Source organism: Myotis lucifugus, unplaced genomic scaffold (assembly GCF_000147115.1).
Source record: "Myotis lucifugus unplaced genomic scaffold, Myoluc2.0 scaffold_3, whole genome shotgun sequence".
NCBI lineage: Eukaryota > Metazoa > Chordata > Mammalia > Chiroptera > Vespertilionidae > Myotis > Myotis lucifugus.
The window spans coordinates 6,049,029-6,074,774 of record NW_005871051.1 but is presented as its reverse complement, the minus strand read 5'-3'; the positions used below and the strand labels follow the sequence as shown (position 1 = coordinate 6,074,774).

The window sequence follows — 25,746 nt, the reverse complement described above, 5'->3', positions numbered from 1 at the left end:
TAATGTACACTTAAACTGATACTCATGTTACATTTAAAGCCCAGTAGTTGTGCTAGTTCCTGCAAGCAACCTGTGTGACAGTAGACGCATCAGTTAAATCAGTTAATATTTTAATACCATTTACCAGTGGTTTTGCCCAACAACTTAAAATCACTCTAGAATTTTAATTGATTTATAGATTAGAAGGAACCCAAATAGCTCTCCCATACATTTACAATCAAGAAAGAATATCTTAAGACCACCAAAGTCAATGGGAAATGACTTGTCTAATGCCTGTGTGAGCTACTGTAAAAAAAAAATGGTGACTGGCAGAAAACAAATTTTCTCTATTTCCTAATAACCCCTGAAGAAAAAAATACTGCTTCAGGATATGGATCTGCATGAAGATATGTCTGGCAATGCAAATGTCTATCTCTAGGTCCTCTCCTACTTTAAAATAAGACATATTAGAGGTCCACATTCTCAGTGGGGGCGATATCACCCCCAAATGGGACAAAAAAACCTCCCGTATTCTTTTAATGTATAAAGCAGGTACAATACACATACAAGCTTATCTGTAATAAAATTTATTGGGGTGCTATAAGAAAACTCTAAAAAGGCTTCCTGGAGGAGAATGATGAGCTTTGAGAAACACTGAATTAGAAGTCAGTATCTCAGTCACATGCATTTCCTCTTACCACCATCATTATGCTGTGACAAAATATCCTTGGTGTTTTTGGTATTTGGAATTTTCATAAGAACAGCATAATATCTCTAGGACAATACTCCAGAATAATTCAGATTAAGAAACTTATGATCAGCTCTAAACACATTTAATTATGGCATCTAAGAGACTTACCCTCTGAAACGGAAACCAAGTTAGGAAAATCAACACTTATCCACTCATACAAGTACAGTTTTAACATCTATATTAAGAATTACATATTTGAGGCCATAGGTTGGCACTGGCAACTGAGTTCCAAAATTACCACTTAGAATTCTAAAAGAAAATCTGCAGTCCTTTCAGAAAGCATTCCCTTTTTTTAATACTGTCACAGGTGATACCCAGTTACTACAATATTGTAAATAAACACTACTTTGTCATTATGAAGAAAAAAACTGTGATCAGACAAAGATCATAATGTAGTTCTGGAAGACTACACATTCACTATACACAGTATATAATAAAACAGGGTACACTTTGAATGGCAGTAACATGCAATAATTTGGTTGTTGAAATGTTTCTGCTACATCAGAATTCTTTGTAGGTGTTTATAGTTTGGGAGCTATAAGGGTGAAAGAGCAATTATTTAATGCTTACATAGTAGAAATGCCTGAATGTATAACATACAGTTACCACTGGACATTAGCATGGAATTTACAAAAAAAATAAAGATTGACCTATATAACCTAATAAGGATGGACTTTATTTTTTTTTAAGTCTTTTAAGGACTACAAATTACAAAGCAAAAGCAAATCACTACGTAGAAACCTAGTGAATACATTTTGCCTGTGCATGAAAATTTTATCAAAGTTATTCATTTACAATTTCACCCCATTCACAATGGTATCATTAATGCTCTTCTTAAGGAAACTATACACCTTCATTTCAAATGATACTACGTATTATTCCCTCCAGATGAATTGTTAAACACCAAATTCTTGGCTCATAAAAATGGCACCTTTGAAAGTGGCAATTTCCACTCAGTCTCTGGTGGCATTATTCCAAGCTAATTTCTTTCAATAATCAAAACTTCCAAAATCTTCACTTTTAAGGTGAAGTCTTTCCAACCAAAAGGTGTGGTCACATTTTGTTTTCTGCTGACTACATATGTAGATGGGTGGCAGCAAGAAAAGATGGAAATTAAAATAACTGAATTGTATAGAAAAGATTTTTGGCTCATGGCAATTAAAAAATTTAAAAAGGCAACTAGGGTATGCTAATAGCCAAATGCTTGAATCATTAATTAGTGAATATTTGTTAGGAGAATGAGGCTGGTCCTGTCATTACACTCCATTCTTTACATCAAATACTCTAAGCCAATAGGAAACGAGTTATATTTAGAGTCCCAATTAGAACATGCTGGCACTTAACATTTTCAACAATTTACTGGGTTTAGTACAGTCGTTTCATTACACTATTTCATGAGTCCTTTCCTAACATTCTAAGTGTTAAATTCATTATGTGACAAGACTTTTCTAAGGTACAGTTGTAAATGGTATGACAAGAATACCCCATATGTTCTGCTTGGAAAGACAGAAACTGAATTTAGAAGTTTCTCAATAGGAAAAAGCTCAACTTTCTTCTTCCCACCACCTCTGCCACAGTACAGTTTCCCAAAGACCTCACTTTCAAGCTTTTCTCCAAGGAATGAAAATCAGAGCAAACAACTGAGCTCAAACACATCTGGAGCTAAAATTCAAGAAAATATTAACATGTGAGCAATGGTCCAAATAATCAAGATTCATGTTAATGAATTCAATTACTGCATATGAGATTTTTACAGAGGAGGAGGGCTTTGGGCATACCGAATTATCACACAAATCATTGCTTTTTGAGACTTTGGATACTTTTACAGTTTAATTTGCAAACAGAATTTTTATAACAAATTATTTTTAACCAAATCATATCTTGAAAACTGTTTATATAGAAAACCCAGGAAAAAAGTGAACTGTTCATTGTGGAAGGCCTTAAATTACATTATTACAGTAGAAAATACAGGAGGTAGAAGATAACTGAAAAGACTAATGCAACATTAGATCCAAATCTACAGCTCCTGTAGCTACTTAAAACATGGTTTTAGAAACTAAACCCAACATTTCCAGTAACCATAGAAACAGTTAAAATAAAATTTGCCATGAAAGCCCTTATATCATGCTTGATATAGGGAGGTAGGAAGATGTAAGAACCAGGACACATGAGACATGACATTTTATCTACAACTCCTGTTTGCTTTACTGAGGGTGTAGTTTCAAAATTCAGTCACCTTCTTCAGCTTCAGACTCAGATTCTAGAAAAGAGGGAAAATGAATCATTAATTAGTGAATATTTGTTAGGAGAATGAGGCTGGTCCTGTCATTACACTCCATTCTTTACATCAAATACTCTAAGCCAATAGGAAACGAGTGAAGCATTATATATCAGAAAGCAAAAGTTCCCTTTTATAACTGTGAAGGCTTTATTAATGTCCTACTTATATGAGGGATATTAAAGAGTATTCATTTATAAATCTCAAAATTCGTATTAGACATTCTCAAAATTTTCAAATTTCCTCCTAAGAAAGTAGTACTAGGGTCATCAGAATATTTTAATAAAGTCTAATTTTCCTCAGCTTAGAGTTAATAAATCAACAAAAATCTGTACTCTAGGTACAAAATGGTATCTGAAAGAAAGAGGCAGCATGTGGAGATGTTCTATAGCCACACTTAACCAGTTCTTAGGTTTCTGCCACAAAAGACTTACCTTCTTCAGCATTTTTGAGCCACTCCACAAACTTTTTCATTTGTTCAAGGAAGACACTTTTCCCCTTTGCAACATGTGCATCTTTGTACCACTTCAGAATGGGTTCCTCACTCAGGACTTCAGCTGTAAAGAAGAGAGCGAGCATTATATTCGGGAAGTTTTCAAACATGTCTCTTACGCAGCATTAGGACCTACCTAAGGTGCAAAAAAGATCCTATTGAAAGGGGAAAAAAAACAAACCTGTATTCAAAACATTCTTAATTGGTATCTTCAACAAGTAATTTTTAAAGAAAAACATAAAAGACCCAACTACCCAGCCAGGGCCACCTTTATTTAAAAAAAAAAAAAAAAAAGTTTTTTGAGAAATTTTAAATTACCTTTGTAAAAAAGCACCACTATTTTCTGGAAGGCTTTCATGAAATGAATGTTATCATAGCAATACTCCTGAATCTTCAGTAACAGAGTCAGCTCAGACTGACCTTGAGTAGTAAAGGCAGCAAGGAGAGGGCTGTATTGCTTTTGAAGGGAAGGGAAAAAAGATGTAGTTATTCATTCTGCTAACTATCCATTATAAAATTCCTAAAATACAGAACATAACTATCTTTTACAATCACTGTGAATTATATTCTATTTAGTGGAAATTAAAGAAAATTTCCAAAATTCCATAAAAACCAAACACCAAATTGCAGGCATAAACTACTTTTATTTATTTATTTTTTAAATATATTTTATTGATTTTTTACAGAGAGGAAGGGAGAGAGAGAGATAGAGAGTTAGAAACATCGATGAGAGAGAAACATCGATCAGCTGCCTCCTGCACATCTCCTACTGGGGATGTGCCCGCAACCCAGGTACATGCCCTTGACCGGAATCGAACCTGGGACCTTTCAGTCCACAGGCCGACGCTCTATCCACTGAGCCAAACCGAATAAACTACTTTTAAATACTCGTTTTTAACCTGTGAACCAAACAAAACCCAAGCTAGGCTTTAAAAAAAGTTACATCAATAATATCTGTCTATTTACTGGTTGAATTATCCCCACGAACTAGATGTGATAAACACTCTTAGAAAAATACAGTAACAGTTCACTTTTCCAAATTTAAAAGCAGAATGTTTTGTCAAGGCACAGATCTAATACCTTCAAGTGCTTGATGGCTTGCTCTGCTACAAGCTCCTCTTTTTTGTTCCATTCCACGGTGCTCATTACACTGGACCAGATTAATCCAATAACAACTGGTTCTGGGATGTTGTTTTTTTTCATCTCCTCCTTGACATACAAAATTATCTGCAAAAGAATCCAAATTTAGTTAACATAAATGATATGTATGTACATACTCCATACATACTCCCCCAAGTGTTATAATTTCTGGGCCCAAGAAGGCACTAAATATAAAAAAGACAGGCAAAGCCCCAGCATAATATTCTATAGTTATTAACTAAAGCCCACTCTAGTGAAATACTTTAGCCAGATAAAGACAGTTTAAACAAAAAATATCTTACATCCTTAAATGGATCACCACGGGACATCTGTTCTTGAAGCTCTTTCTGGAGTTCTTTACGAGCTCCTATGGTTTGCTGATTCCGAACATATTCTGAAAGCTCTTTTAAGCCTGCCTCAGTGAAATACTTAGTGAAGTGTTCAACACTTTGTTTATTGGCAGGAAAAAGTTCCTGAAAGAAGTTAATCTAGTTAGATTATCTTTAAATCAGGTTAAGAACAACTCTTAACAGATTACAAATGACAAGTTCCTTATTACACTTTCCTGGCAAGAATGGCAAAAGAGAATGAAAGAAGATACCCCAGCTGGTGTGGTTCAGTGGTTGAGCATCAACCTACGAACCAGGAGATCATGGTTTGATTCCTGATCAGGGCACATGTCCTGGTTGTGAACCTGATCCCCAGTAGGAGGCATGCAGAAGGCACCCGATCAATGATTCTCATCATAGATGCTTCTCTCTCTCTCTCTCCTTTCCTCTTAAAATCAATAAAGAAGCTACAAACCATCAGTCTGTTATCCATGCTGACTCTCCGAAGACTTGAAGCTACTGCATTGATGTCTTTTTCATTTATCCATGATTTAAAGAGCTTTACAGCAAAAGCTGCTGAAACCCCTGTAGAAAAGAGCACACTTAGCAGAACCGCTTTTCTGGATTCAACCTCCCCATTTCCTCCCTCCATAGTTAAGCCACACAGGACTACTCCCTTTATTCCCACTTACTCCTGAACTTCCCTCTGCTACTGCTTACCATTTAACTCCAATTTCTCTAGTCTACCATTTGCTGATTATATATTCTTACTCAAGTGAAACTGTTTTCTAATGTGTAAAATGAGGGTAAACAGTTCTTACAATTGACAGGGCTGTTGTGAAAATTAAAATAAGGAATGTTAAACACAGAGTACTCTGGCCAATGTGGCTCAGTTGGTTGTAGCATCATCCCATACACGAAAAGGTTGTGGGTTTGATTCCCCATCAGGGCACATATGAAAGGCAAAGGACAAATGTTTCTTTCTCTCCCCCTCTCCCTAAAATCGATAGAAAAATATCCTTGGGTGAAGATTAAATAATAAAAAAATAAAAAATAGTATTCGTAAAGAAAAGTTATCTTTGTTACTATAAAAAATAATTTACCTATGGAGATCAATATAGGGACTTATTTTCCTTTTCAGCTTGACATTTCCCCCAATAGCATTTTCACTATTAAAGATGATCCCAAGTCTCCCAATCGGAATTAATCTCCTTATGGGTTACCATGGAATTAAAATTCTTTTACTTTATAATCACATTGCATCTGGACCCTGGATATTTGCTGTATACCTAAATTAAACCATTAACCCTGGATGCCAAAAGTATATAATAAATGTCTAATGAATCTGAATCAACTTATTAAATTTAAGGACAGTTAAAAAGACAATTACACAAGTCAAATCTAAATAAACTCTAAGTTTTGTATCAGTCCATCTTTCATGCTCTTATCTACCCTACCCTCAGCCAACTAAAAACTAACCTTTACTAAAGGTTAATTACCTTCTTTAACCAAATTCTCATTATAAAGGCTATTAAGAATGGATGCATTAAGTGTTCCATTAGCCAGAAGAACACCAGTCAACATAGCCAGCTTGTTCCTCTCCGACTCCGAAAAACCCTTTAAGAACAGCAGCAGCTGTAAAAATAAATAGTTATAGGTTAAAAGAGCAACTATTTAAAGAGAAGCAGTAAAGCATATATACTGGTTACAAGTATGGGCTCTGGAGTACCGTCCACGTCAGTTATAAGACACACCAGAGGCCCGGTGCACCAGATTTGTGCAGTGTGTGTGTGTCCCTCAGCTTGGCCTGTGCCTTCTCGCAGTCCAGGACCCCTGGGGGATGTCCGCAAGCCAGCAGTCACACATCTCTCTTGCAGCCGGGAACCCTTGCTACTTACCGCCCGCCACCACTGCTACACTCGCCAGCCCAGCTTCTGGCTGAGCAGTGTTCCCTCTGTGCAAGCGCACTGACCACCAGCGGGCAGCTCCTGCATTGAGCACCTGCCCCCTGGTGGTCAGTGTGTGTCATAGCTACTGATTGTTCCACCATTCGGTTGATTTGCATATTATGCTTTTATTATATAGGATTAGCTGAGTGATTGTAGGCAAGTTAACTTTTGTTGCCTCAGTTTCTTCATATGTAAAATGTGGATTAAACTTGTTCATAGGGTTTTTGCAAATATTAAATGAGTTTAATTAGAATAGTGTCAGATACTTGGTAAATGTTACCAAAAACATTATTACCATATATTCTGTGCACCTATACATACTGTATAGCCAAGACTCAAATAGCAAGTAAGCTAAATTTCCCTTTTTCAATGTATTTAGTTCTAATCCTCTATTGTCTATCTTTTGAACAAACTCCACTTTGATTTTTAGTCTTCTGCCACTTATTTGGACACAGAGCTAAGGAACAGTGTATAGCAAATCAAACTAAATGATTTACCCCCAAACTACATTTCAGAAACAATCTACCTAAATATCTAAAATTATCTCAAATCTAAACAGTAAGGAGTTTCCAAAAAAAATTAAATACAAAAAAAAAAAAATAAAAAAATTAAATACAGAACTATCATATGATCCAGCAATCCCACTTCTGGTATTTATCTTAAGAAACCCAAAACATTAATTCAAAAAGATATATGCATTCCTATGTTCACTGCAGCATTATTTATTTACAGTAGCCAAGGTATGGAACCAACCCAAATGCCCATCAACAGACAAGTGGATAAAAAAAGCTGCGGATAGAGCATCGGCCCATGGTCAGGTTCGATTCTGGTCAAGGGCATGTACCTCAGTACAGGCTCCATCCCTGGCCCCAGTCAGGACGCATATGGGAGGCAACCAATCGATGTGTCTTTCTCACATCGATATTCCTCTCTCTCTGTCTCTCCCTCCTACCTTCCACTCTCCCTCTAAAAAAAAAAAAAAATGAACGGAAAAATGTCCTCGAGTGAGGATTAACAACAAAAAACTGGTACATATATACTTGACCATGAAAAAGAACAAAACCTTAATATAGATGGATCTAGGATATTATGCTTTATGTCAGACAGAGAAAGGCAAATGGCATATGATTTCACTTATATGGGGAAATCTAAAAAAATAAAATAAAAATGAACAAACAGAACAGAAATAAATTCAAAGAGAACAAACTGATAGTCACCAGATGGAATGGGGACTGGTGAAAAAGGGGAAGTAATTAACAAGTACAAATGACAGTTACATTTAAAATGATCTGAAACCTGTGGCTGAATTAGGACTTAACACTCCCCTTTTTTACCTCAACCTTCTCTTTCCCACAAAACATATTGCTATTCATACCTTTTTCACTTCATCTTCAAAACCTTTCTCCAGGTATTTGTAGCGCCTGATTAACTTGTTAAAAACCTATTAAGAATAGTAAAGAAATAAGTTCAATGATAAATTCATATATACAGATGCCAGGTTCCCAAAAAGATCTAGGTCAGGGCACCTGAGATCTTAGTGATAGTATCTCTAGAACAGCAAAGAAGTGAGCCGTCCACTAGATATGTTTATAAGCTGTTTAAACCTGCCTGGGAAGAGTCTGTCAACTCCCAAACACTGCAATGTTCCAATGCACTGCTGTTAACACTTTAACAGCAACCCACAATAAATCTTTATTGCCAAATATTAAAGCAAAGACTAACTGTTGCTCATATATGTCATTTACCTATTTGTAGGATATACTAAATAGTTCTACTTTCCTAATGACACAGATAACAAAATCGGTTAGACACACTTGAATTCTTGGCTTATAGTAATGCAAGCATAACTATGTATGAAACATTCAAATGAGATTTTGATTGTTAAGCTAATCTGCCTGTAACTCATTCACTTTTTAAAAACTCATACACAGAATAACGCAATGATAGAAACCATGACAGGGAACTGATTTCCCTTTTCATTTTCACATTTTTTCTTAAAAAATGGATTCATTTCAGAGGGACAAACAGGAAAAGAAGGGCTAATTCAATCTTTTCCTACTTTGTTTGCCTCAACACATTCTGAAGTTTCTAATTCATCATATTTCACAAGAACATTCACTTTAAACCTTCAATTCAAATTCCTTCAATCTACTGCAACCTCTTAAAAGTAGATGGTTCCTTAAACATTAGTCATATAGATATTGGTAGGTAACCACAATTATTATGTAAAGTTTCATTTACCTGAGCAAATGCTTGCATGGTCTCTAGGTCTTCTTGTGCTGCAAACACACAGACATCTGTACGCATCATGTCATCTGCCAGTGTACCACCTGGGGCTAAGGAACAAAAAATTTGCAGTGACCTTCATTTAAAATGAGTACCATTTCAATTTTATTTTGTGAGGATTCTCATCTCTATATATAAAAGGCTAAGTGACTGGCCATACATCCGTCCTACCAGCCGGTACATATGACGCGCACTGGCAATTTAAAAATAAACGTCGACTTGAGCATGAGCATGCACGATACGTATAAAGCTCTCAGAATGGATATTATTAAAATCCCCCATGAAATGATTTGTAACAATCTATTATTGAAGCTACCTTTGGAAATAGTATATCTATAGATTATATCTAAACATGCGATTCTTTGTCCTAAAAATGAGCACGTTATTAAATTAAATGAAGAAATTTTGGATATACTCGATGGAGATTTTCACACCTATTTGAGTGATGATTCCACTGATTCAGGGATGATGCCGAAAATGAAAATTTTCCCATTGAATTTCTTTAATAGTACTCCTTCGGGAATGCCATGTCATAAAAATAAAATTGCAAGTAGGTGCAATCATCATGCTACTGAGAAATCTTAATAGCAAATGGGGTCTTTGTAATGGTACTAGATTTATTATCTAAAGATTGAGACCTAACATAATTGAAGCTGAAATATTAACAGGATCTGGTGAAGGAGAGGTTGTTCTGATTCCAAGAATTGATTTGTCCCCATCTGACACTGGCCTCCCATTTAAATTAATTTGAAGACAGTTTCCCACGATGCCACAATGACTATTAATAAATCACAAGGACAAACTCTAGACAGAGTAGGAATATTCCTACCTGAACCCGTTTTGGACATGGTCAGTTATGTTGCTTTCTCTTGAGTTTGAAGAGCATGTGACATTAAAGTTAAAGTTGTAAATACTTCATTATAAAGGAAATTAGTCAAGCATTCTGGAAGTGTTCTTACTCTTATGTGGTATACAGGGAGATATTAGAGTAAGTTTAATCAATTTATCAGTCATTGTTTTTATCAATGTTTTTATATCATGTTTTTATATGTCTTTGTTGTTATTTTATTAATCAATTTATATATTATTTTCATATATATTTTACTAATTTTCTTTCATCTCTGACACTTCTATTATAGAGAAAGGGCGAATAACAATATTAAAATATTTCTTCTAGCCCTAACCGGTTTGGCTCAGTGGATAGAGCTTCGGCCTGCAGACTCAAGGGTCCCGGGTTCGATTTCAGTCAAGGGCATGTACCTTGGTTGCGGGCACATCCCCAGTGGGGAGTGTGCAGGAGGCAGCTGATCGATGTTTCTCTCTCATCGATGTTTCTAACTCCCTATCCCTCTCCCTTCCTCTCTGTAAAAAATCAATAAAATATATTTTTTAAAGAAATATTTCTTCTAATTAATTTCCTTTCAGTGTGCACAAATCTGTGCACCGGGCCACTAGTTATAAAATAAAATGATATAAGTTCTAACATGATTTAAAAGCAAGTCAATTTCTCAGCAGGAACATGGATAAGTTGGTTCAATATGTGTGAATAAAGTGAAGCAGTTTACAGAAATAGCCCACTTTAGGAACTCAATGAAACCCGCTGCATTAATCAATAGAGCCAAATCTGTCACTCTAAGCGGAGATGTTCAAAGGTGGTTTAGATATGTAATTTTACATAAATTCACAAATTAGAAACTTTATTTTTTAGATACATTTGTAAGCATTTATGGATAAAATGATGTCTGTATACTTAAAAATATGGGGGAGGAGGGATGAAATTGGCATAAACAGAGTAAGACTGTTAATAATTACTGAATTAGAAGTTCATACTATTCTCTCTGGGATATGTTTGAAAATTTTCTTGGTACATGTTTTAAAAATAATTCCATAAACAGGCTTCTTGATAGCAATATTATGAATAGTAAATAGATGTATTTCATATTTCTTACTACAAGCTGGTAATACAATGAAAGAAATATTCATTTGACTAGGCACGAGAATATATTAATGTTAAGTTTCTGTTCCACCACTGAGCAATTGTTTGACTGCATGTAAGTCACTGAAGCCTTTCTAAGCATCCATTCTGCATGTATACAAATGGAGTTCTGATTCTGTCAGCTTGGCCCTGAGGGTCAATACAATTATTACCATGAAAACATTTTGAAATACATTAAAGAGCTATGAAATGAAATTACCATCATCATTTGAAGATATGTAATTCAGTAGCACAATCTGTTAAGGTACCCTGAGCTGTTGAGGGTGGATGTAGAAGTTAAAGCAGCACTGTGCAACAAAAATATGTGAGCCACATAATGTAATTTCACATCTTCTACTAGCTATATTATAAAGCGTGAAATTAATTTTAATACACTTTAACCCAGCATGTCAAAATAGTTTTGAACATCCCAGTATTCAAATTATTGTTGAAATCTAAGCCTTTAAAATCCAATGTCTATTTTACACTTTTAGCACATCTCACTTTGGACAAGCCACATATACTTTGTAGCTAATATACTGAAGCATACAGGACTGGAGGCTTTTAAATATAGAAGTATTTCATAAGCTAGAACAAGAGGGAAGGGTTTTCCAACCTGTTCAAGCACATATGGGGTAGGGAGGAGAGAATCACTCATTGGGAGGTCTTGTAGGGGGGTTTGGATTATCAGAAAAGTTATCCCCAAATGTTATAATTCTGTAACACACTTTAAATATAAAGCTAGATAGAGCAAGGCAATCTGCTAACTTGCTATGGTCTGGGAGTTAAAAGTGGAAAAATCCTAAGGGGGTTAAAAAAACCAAAGCCAACCCAATTTCATGGGCTTGTCAAACGGTTTATAGTCTGGATTCTAACAAACTTCTCCATACAGCACACTTCCCACAAAACCCAGACTCTTACCCAGCATTCCCCCGGCCACCAGAATGTCGAAGAGTGTTTCTGCATATCGGCGGTAATCAAGTTTTGCTCCAGAAGCATCAAGAAACTTTGCTACTGCTTCCAAATCAGTACCAGTTTCACTTAAGCCTTGAATAATACAGTCTTGAAACTGAGTAGGGTCAAACCTCTCTTTTTCATCTAAGGAGAAAGAAAACCCCATTTAGCTTTAAAAGGCTTATCAAAATGCCATGAAATCACCACGTTAGGAAGTTATAACCACTAAATAAGTTAATCACATTTGTCACTATGTCATTTATTTCAACAGCTGGAAAAAAACTAACGTAAGCTGGATTACCCAAGACCTGGAACGCTAGCAAATAAACAGACTGAACACACATCCTGTGCAAGTTTCCCCTCTGCTAGTCCAAGGCAGGTGCCTAGGCACAGAACTGTGTAGCTTTTCTTCCACTATTTTTCACGAGTCGCAGTAAGTAAGCTAAATAAGGTAGTGTGTTTCTACTGCCAGGGAACAACTTCTATCTGAGATGTTCTTCCATTGCCCCTGGGCCTTTCTGAAACTTAGGGCATCCTCTAAAAATGTCCCGAGTGAAGTTTTGTCCAAACATTGGAGCTGTTACTTCTTTTCTTTAAATGCCCATAAACTTTGTATGCTTTTTAAAAAACTCACTCCTTTGGTACTTAAGATCCAATGTATGACAGAAACTACACTAGCTCCCTTGCTTCATCCTTACAACAACCTTGTGAGGAAGATCTTTTTTGTTCCAACTATTCAGAAGGACAACTGAAGCCCAGAGAAATTAAAGACCCGTAGCTAAGAGCAAGGACTCTTGAGTCAAACTGCCTGATACAAATCCTGACCATCATTTAACTGTCTGAGCAACTAGTCTCATTCTTTATGTGTAAATTTTCCTATTGTAAAAAGTAATTAAGAATAGTGCCTATCTCCAAAAGTTGTTGTGAATATTAAATATTAAGATAGAAAGCACCCAGAACAGTGCCCTGGGTACATACCTAGCTTTCATTGAATTGTTATCACACACTCCATGATAGGATTTGATCTCTGTCTAGGTTAGAAGCTACCTTAACTTTCACACAGCATGAGGGTGACCAACTCCTTGTTTGCCCAAGACCCAATCATTAAGAATTAGGAGAGCACCAGGGCTCTCAATCTGGAAGCGGGAAGTGACATCTCTTCCTGTTACCAATGAAATTATTTATATAAAGGTGAATGCCAGTAATCCACATACTCTTCCCTATTATTGCTAAATTGCTCTGGTTTCCAACTTCTGTTCCTCCTCTTGAGAAAATCTATTGACTTAAATGTAAATGAATCGGCAAAGACTAGAATCTAATCATTCTTTGATCTCCCCAATACAAGGGGACAAACTATAACTACAGATTTACAAAACATTCAGAATCTGTATCTCAAAGTGTCTCTATTTAGAGTAGAAAAACAATTATTAACCAGTAGTTGACCCAGTTCTCCCTTTTCTCAAAATGTACTATAAAATAAGGTTGACATGTGCTTTTGAGCAATAATGAAAAGTTTGGGGGGGAAATACGAAGCCCAGTATAAAATATACCTGAGATCACATCTCATTTAACTTTGCATCAGCAGTATATAACAATGCTTTGCTACAAAATTCAATATTCATCTAAATGCCCACTAATATAAAGAAGTAGTTTGTATAATTTTAGTACTTTTCTTAGTAAGTCTGTGAGAAATATTTAATTTCAAAAAAAATTTACAATGTTAAAAAAAATTACAATGTTAATAACTTCCATGGGCCAAGTCTGATTTTGCTCTCATCAATCTTCACAACCTTTAGGTGAAATTAGTGATCACAGCAGGAGTTCTTTTTATAAATGAACCTTTTCCCTCAAACAAAAATGTGCTTAAATGAAATTTACCATTAAAAATGCAGCCCATACTTTTCTAAAATAAATAAATAAACTACTTAGAAACATTAAGGGTATCTGAAACAGTCAACTAGAAATTCATGTTCCTTTCTGTATTTTCTCTTATGGTTTTAGTACTGAGCCAACTGTCACCCAGAGGAACCAAAGTAAAGAAGTTATTCTGGAGGCCTGAAGAAAGATAATTCTAACACACACATTATTTACCTCTTTTTCTGGTTTTAAAACGCTGGCCTGATAGCGTTGGCTTTTGCTGCTTTTGATTATTCATAAAAGACACCCTAGGAGGAGAAAAATAAGGCCGTAAAAATCAGTGCCATAACATCCATTTTGAAAACAAAGCACTAAACCGAGGTCTAGTCTCAAGTAAAACAAATGGAGCCCTCACTTTCGGTCTTGACAACATACCTGGTCAATAATGACCTTCGCTTTAAGTAACTAAAACCTCAAAACGTGCCCTTCTCCCCGCAAGAAGCCCTCGAAGGCTGGAGCGAGCACTTCCAGGAGACGACAGCGCGGTGATTGGTGGCAAGTCACCCCCAGACACAACGCCTTGGTGTCGTCCTCGCTCCTCTAAACCCGCCGACACCTCCCGCTACTAACTAACAGGTGCCCAACTGGTCAGTCAACGCGCAGGACCCGGTCAAGGGGCGACTCCCCGCGGGGGACCTGCCCTCCCGCCCTCCCGCCGTACCAGCGACCGCAGCGCTCCCGCCGCCCCAAGACTAACTGACAGCGGGCCGAGCCGCCCGTGCCCCCGCCCCACGATCCCAGCCTCCTCGAGGGCACGTGTCTCCCGCCCACGCCCTTCCCGCGCCAACCGCGACCCGCCCAGGGTGCCCGGGGTCTCGGCGGGGCGCCGTCAGGGCCGCTCCGCGTCCCGCCGCCCGGTCTCCACTGACCCCGTCGCCGGCGCGGACGGCCGCCGCGCCGAGCGGAACAGCAGGCGCTGAGGCGCTTCGCGCCGAGGGGACCAGACCCCAGTACATCGGCCCGCCCTCCAGCGAAAGCAGCTGCGGGGGAGGCGACCGCAGTGGTGGTGGCGGCGCCTCCACCCCGCCCGCCGGAACCCCCCACGCGTACATCACACAACAGAGGCCGCGGCGGCTTGATTACCCCAGGCCGGGCCGGGCGGAAGGGGGCTGTCCCGGCGCCGCGACGCCCTCCCCGGGGTCCCCGTTCCGGCCCGGCCGCCCCTCGGCCTCCCCGGTGAGACGGCGGCCCGGGCCCTCGAACACTGGCTCCCGCCCGGCCTCATGTGGCGGCCTCCGCCCGGGCCCCTCCGAGCCGGGCCGCATGGCGCCCGCCGCCGCCCTCGCTCTCTACCCGCCGCCCAGGGGCCTCCACTCGACCCGGGGCGGGAGGGCGCCGAGCCTCACCGAATTTAAGGCGAAGAGAAAAGGGCCAGAAACTCCAGAGGTGGCGACAACTGCGGCGGTCCGGCGGTCTCTGCTCGGCGACCGGAACTAACGCGAGGAGGAGGAGGAGGAGGGAGCGGCGCCGCCCCGCCCACCGCTCTCCTGTCGCGAGATTTCGTCGCGCGCCTCGCCCCGCCCCTCTCTTGCGTGGAGCCCACGCCTTTTCCACATCCGGGGGCTCGGGATGGGAGAAGAGGAGAGGGGAGAAGGGAGGATTTCCAAGCCATTTTTTAACTTTGTCTTTGAGTTCCGGGTTTCCCGGACACTCACCCTGAACTAGACTGTCGTTCTCCCACCGCGTCGCTATCCGGCCTCTTAGCACCTGGAGGGGTTGGAGGAACAAAAGGTCCCCCATCCCCCCGACAGGCTCGAGGCAGTTGGGCTGCGGCGCCCGCGTCCCTTTCTCCTCGACCAGCTCCTCTCACCGGAAGTCGAAGCGAGAGGGCGGGCCGAGGCGGGGGGCGGTCGGGGCCCTTAACGGGTGGGCGCTGAGGTTGGTTAGAGGCATCCGTCCGGCTGGCTTCCGCTCGGGGTGTGCTGGGTCCCCAGCGGCCGGCTTGCCCAGGGGGTGCTGGTCGGGGGTGGGGGTGGGGGCGTGCACTCCCCCCGGAGCGAGGAGGCCCCGCTGAGGGTCCAGGAGGAAGCCCTGCCCCGGACTGTGGTCACCGCTCCGGGCAGAGGTCTCTGCGTTTCCTCCGGGGAGCGGTCGGGGTGGGGACTGGGAGGGAGAGCATCCAGCCCCGGAGGACGTTAAAAAGCACAGGTTGACCATGACCGGTTTGGCTCAGTGGATAGAGCATCGGCCTGCGGACTGAAGGGTCCCAGGTTCGATTCCGGTCAAGGGCATGTACCTGGGTTGCGGGCACATCCCCAGTAGGAGGTGTGCAGGAGGCAGCCGATCAATGTTTCTCTCTCATCGATGTTTCTAACTCTCTATCTCTCTCCCTTCCTCTCTGTAAAAAATCAATAAGATGTATTTAAAAAAAAATAGCACAGGTTGTCGGCCTCCCCGAGGAGACCTGGCGTGGGACTCAGGAATGTGCCTCTCCAGCAAGTTCCCGGGGCTGCTGACCTGGGGCCACACTTCTGAGAGCCCGTGATGGCGAACCTTTTGAGCTGAGCGTGTCAGCATTTTGAAAAACCCTAACTTAACTCTGGTGCCGTGTCACATAGAGAAATGTTTTGATATTTGCAACCATAGTAAAACAAAGATTTATATTTTTGATACTTAATTTTATATATTTAAATGCCATTTAACAAAGAAAAATCGACCAAAAAAATGAGTTCGCATGTCACCTCTGACACGCTGGATTAGAGGGTGTGTGGTCAGAGCCGGGGGGCCAGGAGACGGTGCGTGTGAGCAGCAGTGCAGGCGTCATAACAGTGCAAGCAGGAATGCCTGGTGCCTTCAGGGCCTCGCCTCACCTTTCCATTCCGTTTGTACCTTAGTTTGCCTCGCCATTGCTTCCTTACTCTCCTATCAGAGAAACCCCCAAAGCAGGGTTTGTCCCTGAAATCACCTTCTCTGGATCTTGCTTCTCTTCTGCATCAAACATTTTGGTAAATTGGTCTATCTAACTTGGCTTCCTTAACGCAGTACCCTCTGCTCCCCCTGCCCCTCCCAACGTCAGGGAACATTTCTGAGTTCTTTCTAGAAGTTATTGCCAAACCCAGTCATTCCTTCAGTACTCCCCTTTGGGCCTCCTCGGAGCATCTAAGGTGTTGTTACCCATGGCCTTAAAATGTCACTCCACTGTCCTTGTTACCTCCCCCAATACTTTGTATTTGCTAGGCTCCTCTTTTCTGTATGCACGCCTTTTATTTTGTGTCATGCTTTCTTACATGTGCAATGGACTGTGGATGAAGGGGGCCATATGCTGACCTGACAAACTCAGGAGAGGCCTGCATGGCGGTCTTGCAAACTCAGAGACCTAAAGTAACCACAAAGGATGGTCTGAAGTTAAACTTTAAAAGCCGTTATGGTAGGCAATTACGTCCTAGGCCGGTATCTTCACTGACAAGGTCAACCTTTACCTTAACTGAGCCTATCTGTCTTTTTGCATCTATGATAACATACCCTTGAAATGTCTGGGTAACTTGTAACTTCCCTTTTTCTGGAGCCTCTGGAGCACCACCAACTGTGCTGGGCGCCAGGACAGATACTACAAATTCCTTCATTATCATGTTAATTGATCCTGCACCCACCTAAGTATGTGTCCATCATTTTACTTTTTATCCAATCCCAGGGGTTTCCCCTGCTTTGCTTAATCTATCACCAATGAATTTCATGTAACCACCTACGTCCCTCCTTTGATTGCAATGTATAAATACAAACGTAACCCTGCCATTCTCCGGAGCATTATCTCAATTCGTTGAGGTTCTGCTTCCCGTCATATGTCAACAGTTTGGCTCAAATAAACTCACAAAAATTCTTTACAGGTTTCAATGGTTTTTTTTTACGTTAACAGGACATAAGAAATGCCCAAACCTTCAGAGAATTTTTATAAGGGTTGATGTGAGCCAAAATGATGCCATATATTGGGAAGCAAGATCTCAAATGCTCCAGAGAATGACAGCTGTTTTTTTTAACCTAACATGTTATCTTCTTTTTTTCTTTGTATTTCATTATCTTATTATTTTCACCTTTATTGTTGAAAGTATTACATATGTCCCCCCTTCCCCCACATTGACCATTTCTAGCCTGACCCTGCCGCCCCAGGCCTTCACCACCCTATTGTCTATGTCCATGTTATGCACATAAGCATGCAAGTTCTTTGGTAATTCTCTCCCTCCCCCCACCTTTCCTCTGACAGTTTTTAAGTTTCTTTTATACATTTGGAATTAAGGAGGGAATGACAGGAAGATGACATGAAAGTAGGAAAAAGAAAGGTGGGGATTGGGTTACAGGAAAGTTAACAAAATAATGTGCTTTCTTGAGGATGGTTACTCCTTGAGGGGCCTGGAAAAGAGGATTACTTCTGGCATTTCAAGGTGTGTTAACCTAGATGCACAAGAACAATGAGTAGGGCTGGCTTAACCTTTTACTAAAGAAGTTATAGGCTTGGGCCATGACTACCCAGCACACCTGGCAGTCTCATACATTTCCAGGTATTTAGTTTTATCTCCATTTAAAAGAGTTCCAAATTCAAATATCGAATTATTAAATATTTACTGAGTCCAGACTCTGTGCCCTTCCAGGCTGAGTAAACAGCAGTGTGAAGGGCCTGACCTGTTAAACCAAAGGAGGCTAGTGTGTCAGATGAGACAGATGGATGTGAGAAGCAGAGGGAAGTGGCAAGAGTCAGATCTCTACGTCTAGCGTTTTTCCCAAACTCCCAATCCACCTTATCTGGTATCTCCTCTGAACACCAAACTAAAAACTCTTAGTACTATTGATTACTCTTCTCCCCAAACTGTATTTCTCACTTCCACAGTCTGTTAAAGATACAATGTTTCACTAATAAAGATATTAGCTATTTTTATATAGCAGGCACATATGTCATGCATTCTTCTAAGCACTTAATATATTAACTAGAGGCCCAGTGCATGGATTCCTGCACATTGAAAGGAAATTAATTAGAAGGTGGCCGTTGGGGTGGGACTGGGCCAGATGGGCCAGACACGCCCTGGAGCCAACCTCCTGCTCCCTGGCCAGCCGCACCTGGGGTGGTGCTGGGGCTCGAAGGGCGTCTGCAGAGTGAGTGGGTCGGTCCACTCCAATCTTTATTATTTCCTTCCTGAAAAGATTGCCATAGACCACTGTTTTTACCTAAAGTTTAGCAGTTTTTCATAAACACTTCTCTATTTGTTGGCTTTTGCTTGATATTTGGAGTCCTGAAATAGTAGTTTGGGACACTTGCCCAGTTTTATAGTATTTTTGGAGACAGATTTGCTGACCTCTTCACTTTGCCATTGCCGCAAGTTCCCCATGTAACTTTTAGATGTAAAATTTCAACCTATTTATTTATTTTTAAAACATATATATTTATTAATTTCAGAGAGGAAGGGAGAGAGATTGAAACATCAATGATGAGAGAGAATCACTGATCAGCTGCCTCCTGCAGGCCCCACACTGGGGATCAAGGCCGCAACCCGGGCATGTGCCCCGACTGGGAATTGAACTGTGACCTCCGTTTCATAGATCGATGCTCAACCACTGAGTCACGCAAGCCCAGCAAATTTCAACCTATTTAGATGAAAGCTGCTAGGTGCTGCATGTGAACTTGTTACTATTTTTAACTTTGGTGGTGGAAATAGATAAATGTTTCCTTTTCAAGGGCAAGTAGCAATAGGTCTTTCTTCCAGCAACTAGGAAGATGCCAAGGGTCTATTTTGAAAAGCACAATGCTTCCCTTGGAAAATGATCTGGGAAAAGTATTTATGTTCCTATGTTTTGGATTAATGATTGTAGAAAACCTTATGAACCTGGCTTTAAAAAAAATTAAAAAAATATATATATATACACACATATATACATACACACACACACACACACACACACACTCATACACACATGTGCATGTTAGCATAAGTAGCTAGTTAGTTAAGAAGGGAGTCAATGGAATTGGACATTAAACCTGATTCACTAGGAAGCCACGCATTCACAGGCTTTCCAGGGAACAGTGCCTTCTCCACCCAGGGGACTTCATTCCGGAAGTGGGCAGGAAGAATCAGCTCCAGTCATTAGCTGTGATTACCAAGGGAGGAATAAAAACAGCAGTGGCAGTTCCTTTGCTGGGTGCATGTGGCAACTTAAAGGGGTGGAGTCTAGCCTGGAAAACCTGGGGGAAGATTGGAGGGGACAGGGGGAGGATGCAGCACAAGCCCACAGGAGATAGAAGAGAGATTGGTTAGTTTGAAAGAAAGCCTGCTCTCTCCCAAGTCCAAAGTCATATAACCAAATCATAACAAAGAGCTGTCTTGGTAGCACGCTTTTGTTTGCGCCTTCACTCCTGTGTGCTCTCTCTGTAGTAGCTGTGTGGGCTAAAGTGTTCCAACCCACTGAGCAACCCGGCCAAGGCTTCACTTACGTTTTTAAAACATCTTTTAAAAAAGAAGTAAATCTTTTTAAAATATGATTTTTATTTATTTTAGAGAGAGAGGGAAAGAGAGAGAAACACTAATTGCCTCCTACATGCCCCGACCGGGAATTTAACCCATAAACTGGAGGTATGTGCCCTGACCGGGAATAAATCCAGTAAACTTTTGGTGCACGGGATGATGCTCAACCAACTGAGCCACCATGGCCAGGGCTAAAACATCTTTTTATTTCAACTTATTTTACCCCGGCTGCTCCCACTAAGTTCCCCAACTCTTCTGCTCATGTGTTCAGAAATCTTTCGTAAATTTTGTCCTGCCCATGACCCCTCTGCTCCTGTCTCCTTTCTCCTGGTGCTCCTGTCCCACTTTCTCCCTTGGACTCTTGTGCCCTAGTGGAGCCTCCAAAGTCAGCGGATGGGCCTGTGAACAGCTGTGTCCCAGTCCCTTCAATCACATGGGCTCAGTGCCTCCCGTGACCTTCAACCTCCTCCAGGCTGTAAGGCATGTCTAATGTTTACCTTCTCTCACCAACCACCAAACTCGCTCAGCTCGGCCTATCCTCCATTCGCTTCAAGGAGTCACTGTAGTGGAAGGCTTGGTGAGCCTGATCATATGAATTCTGGTTGATAGAGTGTCAGTTTACTCCCTGACTTTCTGGTCAAATACGAAATAATTCATTTGCTGGTTTCTCCTTCTCTGAAGGCCCCTAAAACCAAGGAATAAAATTTGGTGGACCCTGCATGTTTCCAACTTCAACATAGGGGTGATTACAATTTAGAATTTTTTTTCGCTCTGTGTTACCCACTTCAATATATGGGAAATGGAGCAATGAAGTTTTCCTGAAATTCTGATACCAGATCAGGTGTTTTTTATAAACAGATTTAAGAAGTAAAAGGGTTTTATGATACTACACTGAAAACGATTTTTACAATGCTTTTGCCCTCCAAATTCCAAAAGAATATCAACCAGTTGAATAGCTCATTTACAATGAGGAAAATACAACTGCTTTGCTGTCAAATGCACATACAGGGACCCATAGCTAATCCACAGTAAAAACAAAATAAAATCAAACCTTGTAGAACTCTGTGGTGTCCCTACCTGTGGCCACTGAATCAAACACATCCCTGGGGAAAGTAATCACATGCTTATCTACTGGGAAGTGTCTTTCATTCTAGGATTGTAGCCTGCGTTACAGTCCAATGATACTGGATAAACACAAAGGAAAGATTTGCTTTTACAGCAATATTGACATGATGTTGTCAGAAACAACTTAGCATTAAACTTGATTGCTGTGACTATCCCAGTGGTTGTCTGGTGGCCTCTAGGCTAGAAAGTCTAAATTAATGATTCGTAAATAATGATTCATCTTGTCAAGGTAATCAGACTTGAATAATGTTTCTAAGTTTTGTGTCATTTTTTTCTTCTTCACATCAGTATAAGAATATCAGTGTGGCGTCCAGTTAGGATTAACAAGCCATCTTTTCACTTGTAGAAAACTGAAGCACCTGAAAAAAAAGAAAAGAGAATAATTATAAAAGTGTGTAAATCCCTTGACTTTGTGTGAGAGAAGAACAATGGTTGAAAAATTGAACTGGTAAACTTTATGGCTATGAATAAATACATTGAGGTAGTTATTTATTCTCCCTTGGCCCCCACATCTTCATTTATAAAATAAGAAGCTAGATGAGCCCTGGCCGGGCAGCTCAGTTGGTTAGAGCATGGTCCCGATACACCACGGTTGCAGGTTCTATCCCCAGTCAGGGCATATACAAGTATCAACCAACAAATGCATAAATAAACGGAACAACAAATCAATGTTTCTCTCTCTCCCCCTTTCCTTTTCTCTCTCTGAAATCAATAAAAACATATTTTAAACAAACAAAAAAAGAAACTGGACTTACACACTTGTGTCATCATAAATTTCCATAGAACACAAAGGACTGGATCAGTTTTTCTGAGTAATTATCTTCCAGCTTATTGATCTTACCTTTTAGAAAAATGACAGCAGTGCTATGCTATAGGGATAGACCAAGGTCTAAATGTCTTAGGGTCATCTCTTGGGATCTAAGAAAGAAAGCAAATTCAAAACTTAATATCATAAGACCACTGCATATATTTTACCAGGAAAAGTATATCAAATCTGTAGGTTTGGGGAAATTTTTCTGATGGGAGGAGGTAGCTTTTCCTGGGGAATACCCTTTCTTTCCAGGGTCAACTCTGAAGAGACAGGGGGTCTGGTATTGTGATATCTGCTGCTCTTCTTGTTGTTAAGTAAGAAGACACTCTATTAGTTATCTATCCTTTTTACTTCCAAGATGTGAATCTCACAGAGAATTATATTTCCTATGAACACATTTGCAGGGTTAGGGAGGGTGGAAAGGGGAGTGGTTAGGTTGAGAGTTGTTTCTGTTGGTGCCTAGGGACCAGGACTCCTGTGCCGTGATTTGAGAGCAGCTCTGTCTACACCTTCAGCCAAATGGTTTTTGTCCAGAACCCCTGCCAGTTAAAACCCAGGCTCATTCCCCTATCCTGGCCTTCAAGCCCCAAGAACTTGACTTGTGAATCCTTCCTTCTTGTGGTCCTCAATTCCTGTTTCCTCTGCTGGGAATGCTCTCCCTTAGGTTTGGCCAAAAAAGCAGAAATTACATTCCTTGTCTCTGCTGTTAGGCTTTTTTGCCCAAAGAGTTGACTTTTAGTTACACAGGTGTAAAAGCACAAACCTCCCATAAATAACGAAAAGTTATGAGGGTTCCAAAAAGTTTCCTCCTAATATTTATTTCATAAAAGTACAAAAAGAAGACAAAAAAACCCACAAAACAAACAAAAAACCCCAAAACAACCATGCAACTCCTATCAGGATAACTTAACAAATTCTACTCTTCCTGTTTGCTCTTAATCTGTAATGAAATATGAATGGAGGGCTAGGTTTGCCCTTCACAAAGAGACGTCCCTGATTCTCTACTTAGCTGCTGTGACGGGTATCTTATTTACAATCAGCCCGTTGCACCTGCGCTGGGCGGGCTGGACGCTGGACAAAGCTCCTCAGTAGTCTGAGGTCGATTCAGGTCAACTCTCCTGCTAAAGGTGATGGCAATTTTTAGTCTCTTCCAAAACCTGCCTCCTGTTCTTTCCACCAGACCTGGGTTCCTGGAGTACACTTGGCTTTGGGACCCAGATCAACACTCATTATCTTGCTACCTCGGCCTTCTTGGGTCTTACCTCCTCCCTAGCTCCTTGAATGAGGACATAACTTTCTTTCTTTTTTTTTTTTTTGGTTTCAGAGACCCAGACCTGGGACTTAAGCTGCTCTTCCTTGGCCTTTGGTGACCTTCCCTTTATCTTCTCTCTTGTTTGGTGCCATCGACCCCTTCCTCCCTCCTCCTCTTCCTCCCTGCGTGGTTCTTGATAGCTAGAATGAAGGCAATATGTTCTCAATGGCTGTCAAGATGGAGTCCACTTTTAGTTAAATCTCAGCTTCTGAGATAGGTCTGTATCCGGTCTCATTGGTGTCAAGGCCTAGTGTCAGTGGTAGCTGCCATCAATCCAGAATTCCTCCTCATCATCTTCATCGTCATTATTGTGTAGTAAAGGATTAACTCAGCAGGCTTGGGTTGTCCAACCTCTGCACATTCCAAAGAAAGAGCCCTTGACCAGCCCCGGGGAGATAACACCTAAATAAACCCTTGAAGGATCCTGTCTGATTAGAGTGTCTGTCTACCTGAGGCATTGGGCCAGGGGGCATCACCTGACCTCTGGAAGGGCTGGACACAGTAACTCAGGTCAGCGATGCAGGTGCCCTGTGCTACGTCACTGATCCCTAGTGAGAGCCCAGAACGCCAGACTCAGGTGAGCTTCCCAGGCGGTGGACACTTTGTGTTCCTTCTCCCACCTTGTTGCTGGGAGAATGCAGTGCTGTTGGTGTAGCTCCACTGGGAGGGGCCGCTGGAAGCTCCTATCCAGTCTCTCCTGGACTTCGCCCTATCTGCCTTGCCCTTGGCGGATGTTAATCTGTATCCTCTCCCTGGAAGAAACCCAAACCAGGACTACAAAAGCATTCTAAGTCCGGTGAGTCCATCTAGCAAGTCTCTGAAGCTGACGGTGCTCTTGGGGACTTCAGACTCCATCATCATCATCATCATCATCATCATCACCATCATCATCAACGTATATTGACCACTTCCTACGTATGGTCACCTGCTAAATGCTTTTCACATATTACCTACTTAAACCTTACAACAACCCTGTGAAGGAATTATAATTATCCTCTCCACACGCCTCCTCCCCCATTTTATAGATGAGGACACGGAGTGATCAGAAGAGTAAGTAAATCCCGAAAGGGAGAGCTGAGATGCCAGCCTGTCCTCCGGCTCCAGGCCGTGTCCTCACTGAGTTAAAGCAGTGCCTGGTACGCCTTTCCCTCCCGAGATAAGACCTCTTTCTGTCTCACATCCTGCCTTCCTTCCTCCCTCTCTTAATCTCAGGGAATTCAGCTTTGCCTTCTCCCCCCCTCTCTCTTCTGATTCTCCCTCCCGAAGGAGTAACCTTCAGGGACCAGGTAGGAGAGCTTTTAGGTGCAAACATATACATTTAATGACAGTATCCGATAAGCCACCCTCGGTGGTCAGAAAGGCCCCTGCAGGGAGGAGTTGGGTCCAAGCATGGAGGGGAGCAGTCAGTCCCTGCCTCCTGGGACAGGCATGCTCCACGTGGCACCAGTTTCACAGCCCGTGAGAGCGCCGGTGACCTCCGCCAGGACAGCGCGAGAGGCCAGGGAGAGTGTGGAGAGAGAGAGAGAGAGAGAGAGAGAGAGAGAGAGAGAGAGAGAGAGAGAGAGGGAGAGAGAGAACACAGGTCGCACTGGAAGGGCGTGGGTGCAGCACCCCGAGGAAGGGAGGCACCGTGGGCGTCTCCGCTCTGAGCGGCCCCTGAGTCATTCCATCTCCCCGAGTCCACGTGGCCGGCGTGTTTGTGCCGCTGGAAGGCCCTGCCAGTGACTGCGGCGTAGCCTTCAGCAGAGCAGCCGGGAGACTGCGCGTTTCCACGTGCCGTCGGGTTGGTCCCAGAACCACAGGAAATGGGAACAGTCCCTGGGACAGGCTGCTCGCCTCTCCCTCTCAGAGAAACGGGAGGCTGTGCATGGGGGAGGGGGTCCAGCTGTGCATGGGGCGCGGGGCGGGGGGGGGGGGGGGGGGTCTTGTTCATGGGGAGGCTTTTGCATTGGGTGAGGAGGGGGGAAAGGGGAAAGGGCTTTTCCTTTGGGCGGGGGAAGG

The 25,746-nt window shown here is 41.6% G+C and overlaps 2 protein-coding genes and 1 long non-coding RNA gene across 6 annotated transcripts in view; 1 reads left to right on the top strand and 2 right to left on the bottom strand.

Moving 5' to 3' along the window:
* Positions 1-550: 550 nt before the first annotated feature.
* On the bottom strand, positions 551-15,542 carry BZW1 (basic leucine zipper and W2 domains 1). 4 transcript variants are annotated; one of them, XM_006082386.3, is made up of 12 exons: positions 15,398-15,542; positions 14,226-14,299; positions 12,102-12,278; positions 9,161-9,255; positions 8,295-8,360; positions 6,470-6,605; positions 5,446-5,555; positions 4,944-5,114; positions 4,582-4,728; positions 3,820-3,958; positions 3,443-3,565; positions 551-2,990 (listed from the first exon to the last, which is right to left on the bottom strand). In XM_006082386.3, the coding sequence occupies exons 2-12, from the start codon at positions 14,287-14,289 to the stop codon at positions 2,959-2,961; spliced, it is 1,260 nt and encodes a 419-aa protein (XP_006082448.1). In that variant the 5' UTR covers positions 14,290-14,299; positions 15,398-15,542; the 3' UTR covers positions 551-2,958. The 4 variants fall into 4 exon arrangements, with proteins under 4 accessions (XP_006082448.1, XP_006082449.1, XP_014316758.1 ...); XM_006082387.3 differs by lacking the exon at positions 15,398-15,542 and adding an exon at positions 14,427-14,580; XM_014461272.2 differs by lacking the exons at positions 5,446-5,555; positions 6,470-6,605.
* Positions 15,543-20,631: 5,089 nt separating this feature from the next.
* LOC102432361 (aldehyde oxidase 2) overlaps positions 20,632-25,746 on the bottom strand; it is a 61,145-nt gene continuing 56,030 nt past the window's right edge. Inside the window, exons 35-36 of the mRNA XM_023763139.1 lie at positions 22,464-22,540; positions 20,632-21,981 (exon numbers count right to left, since the gene is read on the bottom strand). Coding sequence (XP_023618907.1) covers positions 22,487-22,540 — 54 coding nt within the window. The 3' untranslated portion in view covers positions 20,632-21,981; positions 22,464-22,486. The remainder of the gene's footprint in view (positions 21,982-22,463; positions 22,541-25,746) is intronic.
* LOC111827458 overlaps positions 25,434-25,746 on the top strand; it is a 2,026-nt gene continuing 1,713 nt past the window's right edge. Inside the window, exon 1 of the long non-coding RNA XR_002831048.1 lies at positions 25,434-25,528. This is a non-coding gene — a long non-coding RNA (uncharacterized LOC111827458). The remainder of the gene's footprint in view (positions 25,529-25,746) is intronic.

Coding starts and splice junctions, on each gene's coding strand:
- BZW1 (XM_006082386.3), bottom strand. CDS start 14,289: ATGAATAATCAAAAGCAGCAAAAGCCAACGCTATCAGGCCAGCGTTTT. Junction 5,556..6,469: donor TGAGAATTTGGTTAAAGAAG/GTAATTAACCTT, acceptor TCTTTTCTACAG/GGGTTTCAGCAGCTTTTGCT. Junction 4,729..4,943: donor GTGGTGATCCATTTAAGGAT/GTAAGATATTTT, acceptor ATTCTTTTGCAG/ATAATTTTGTATGTCAAGGA.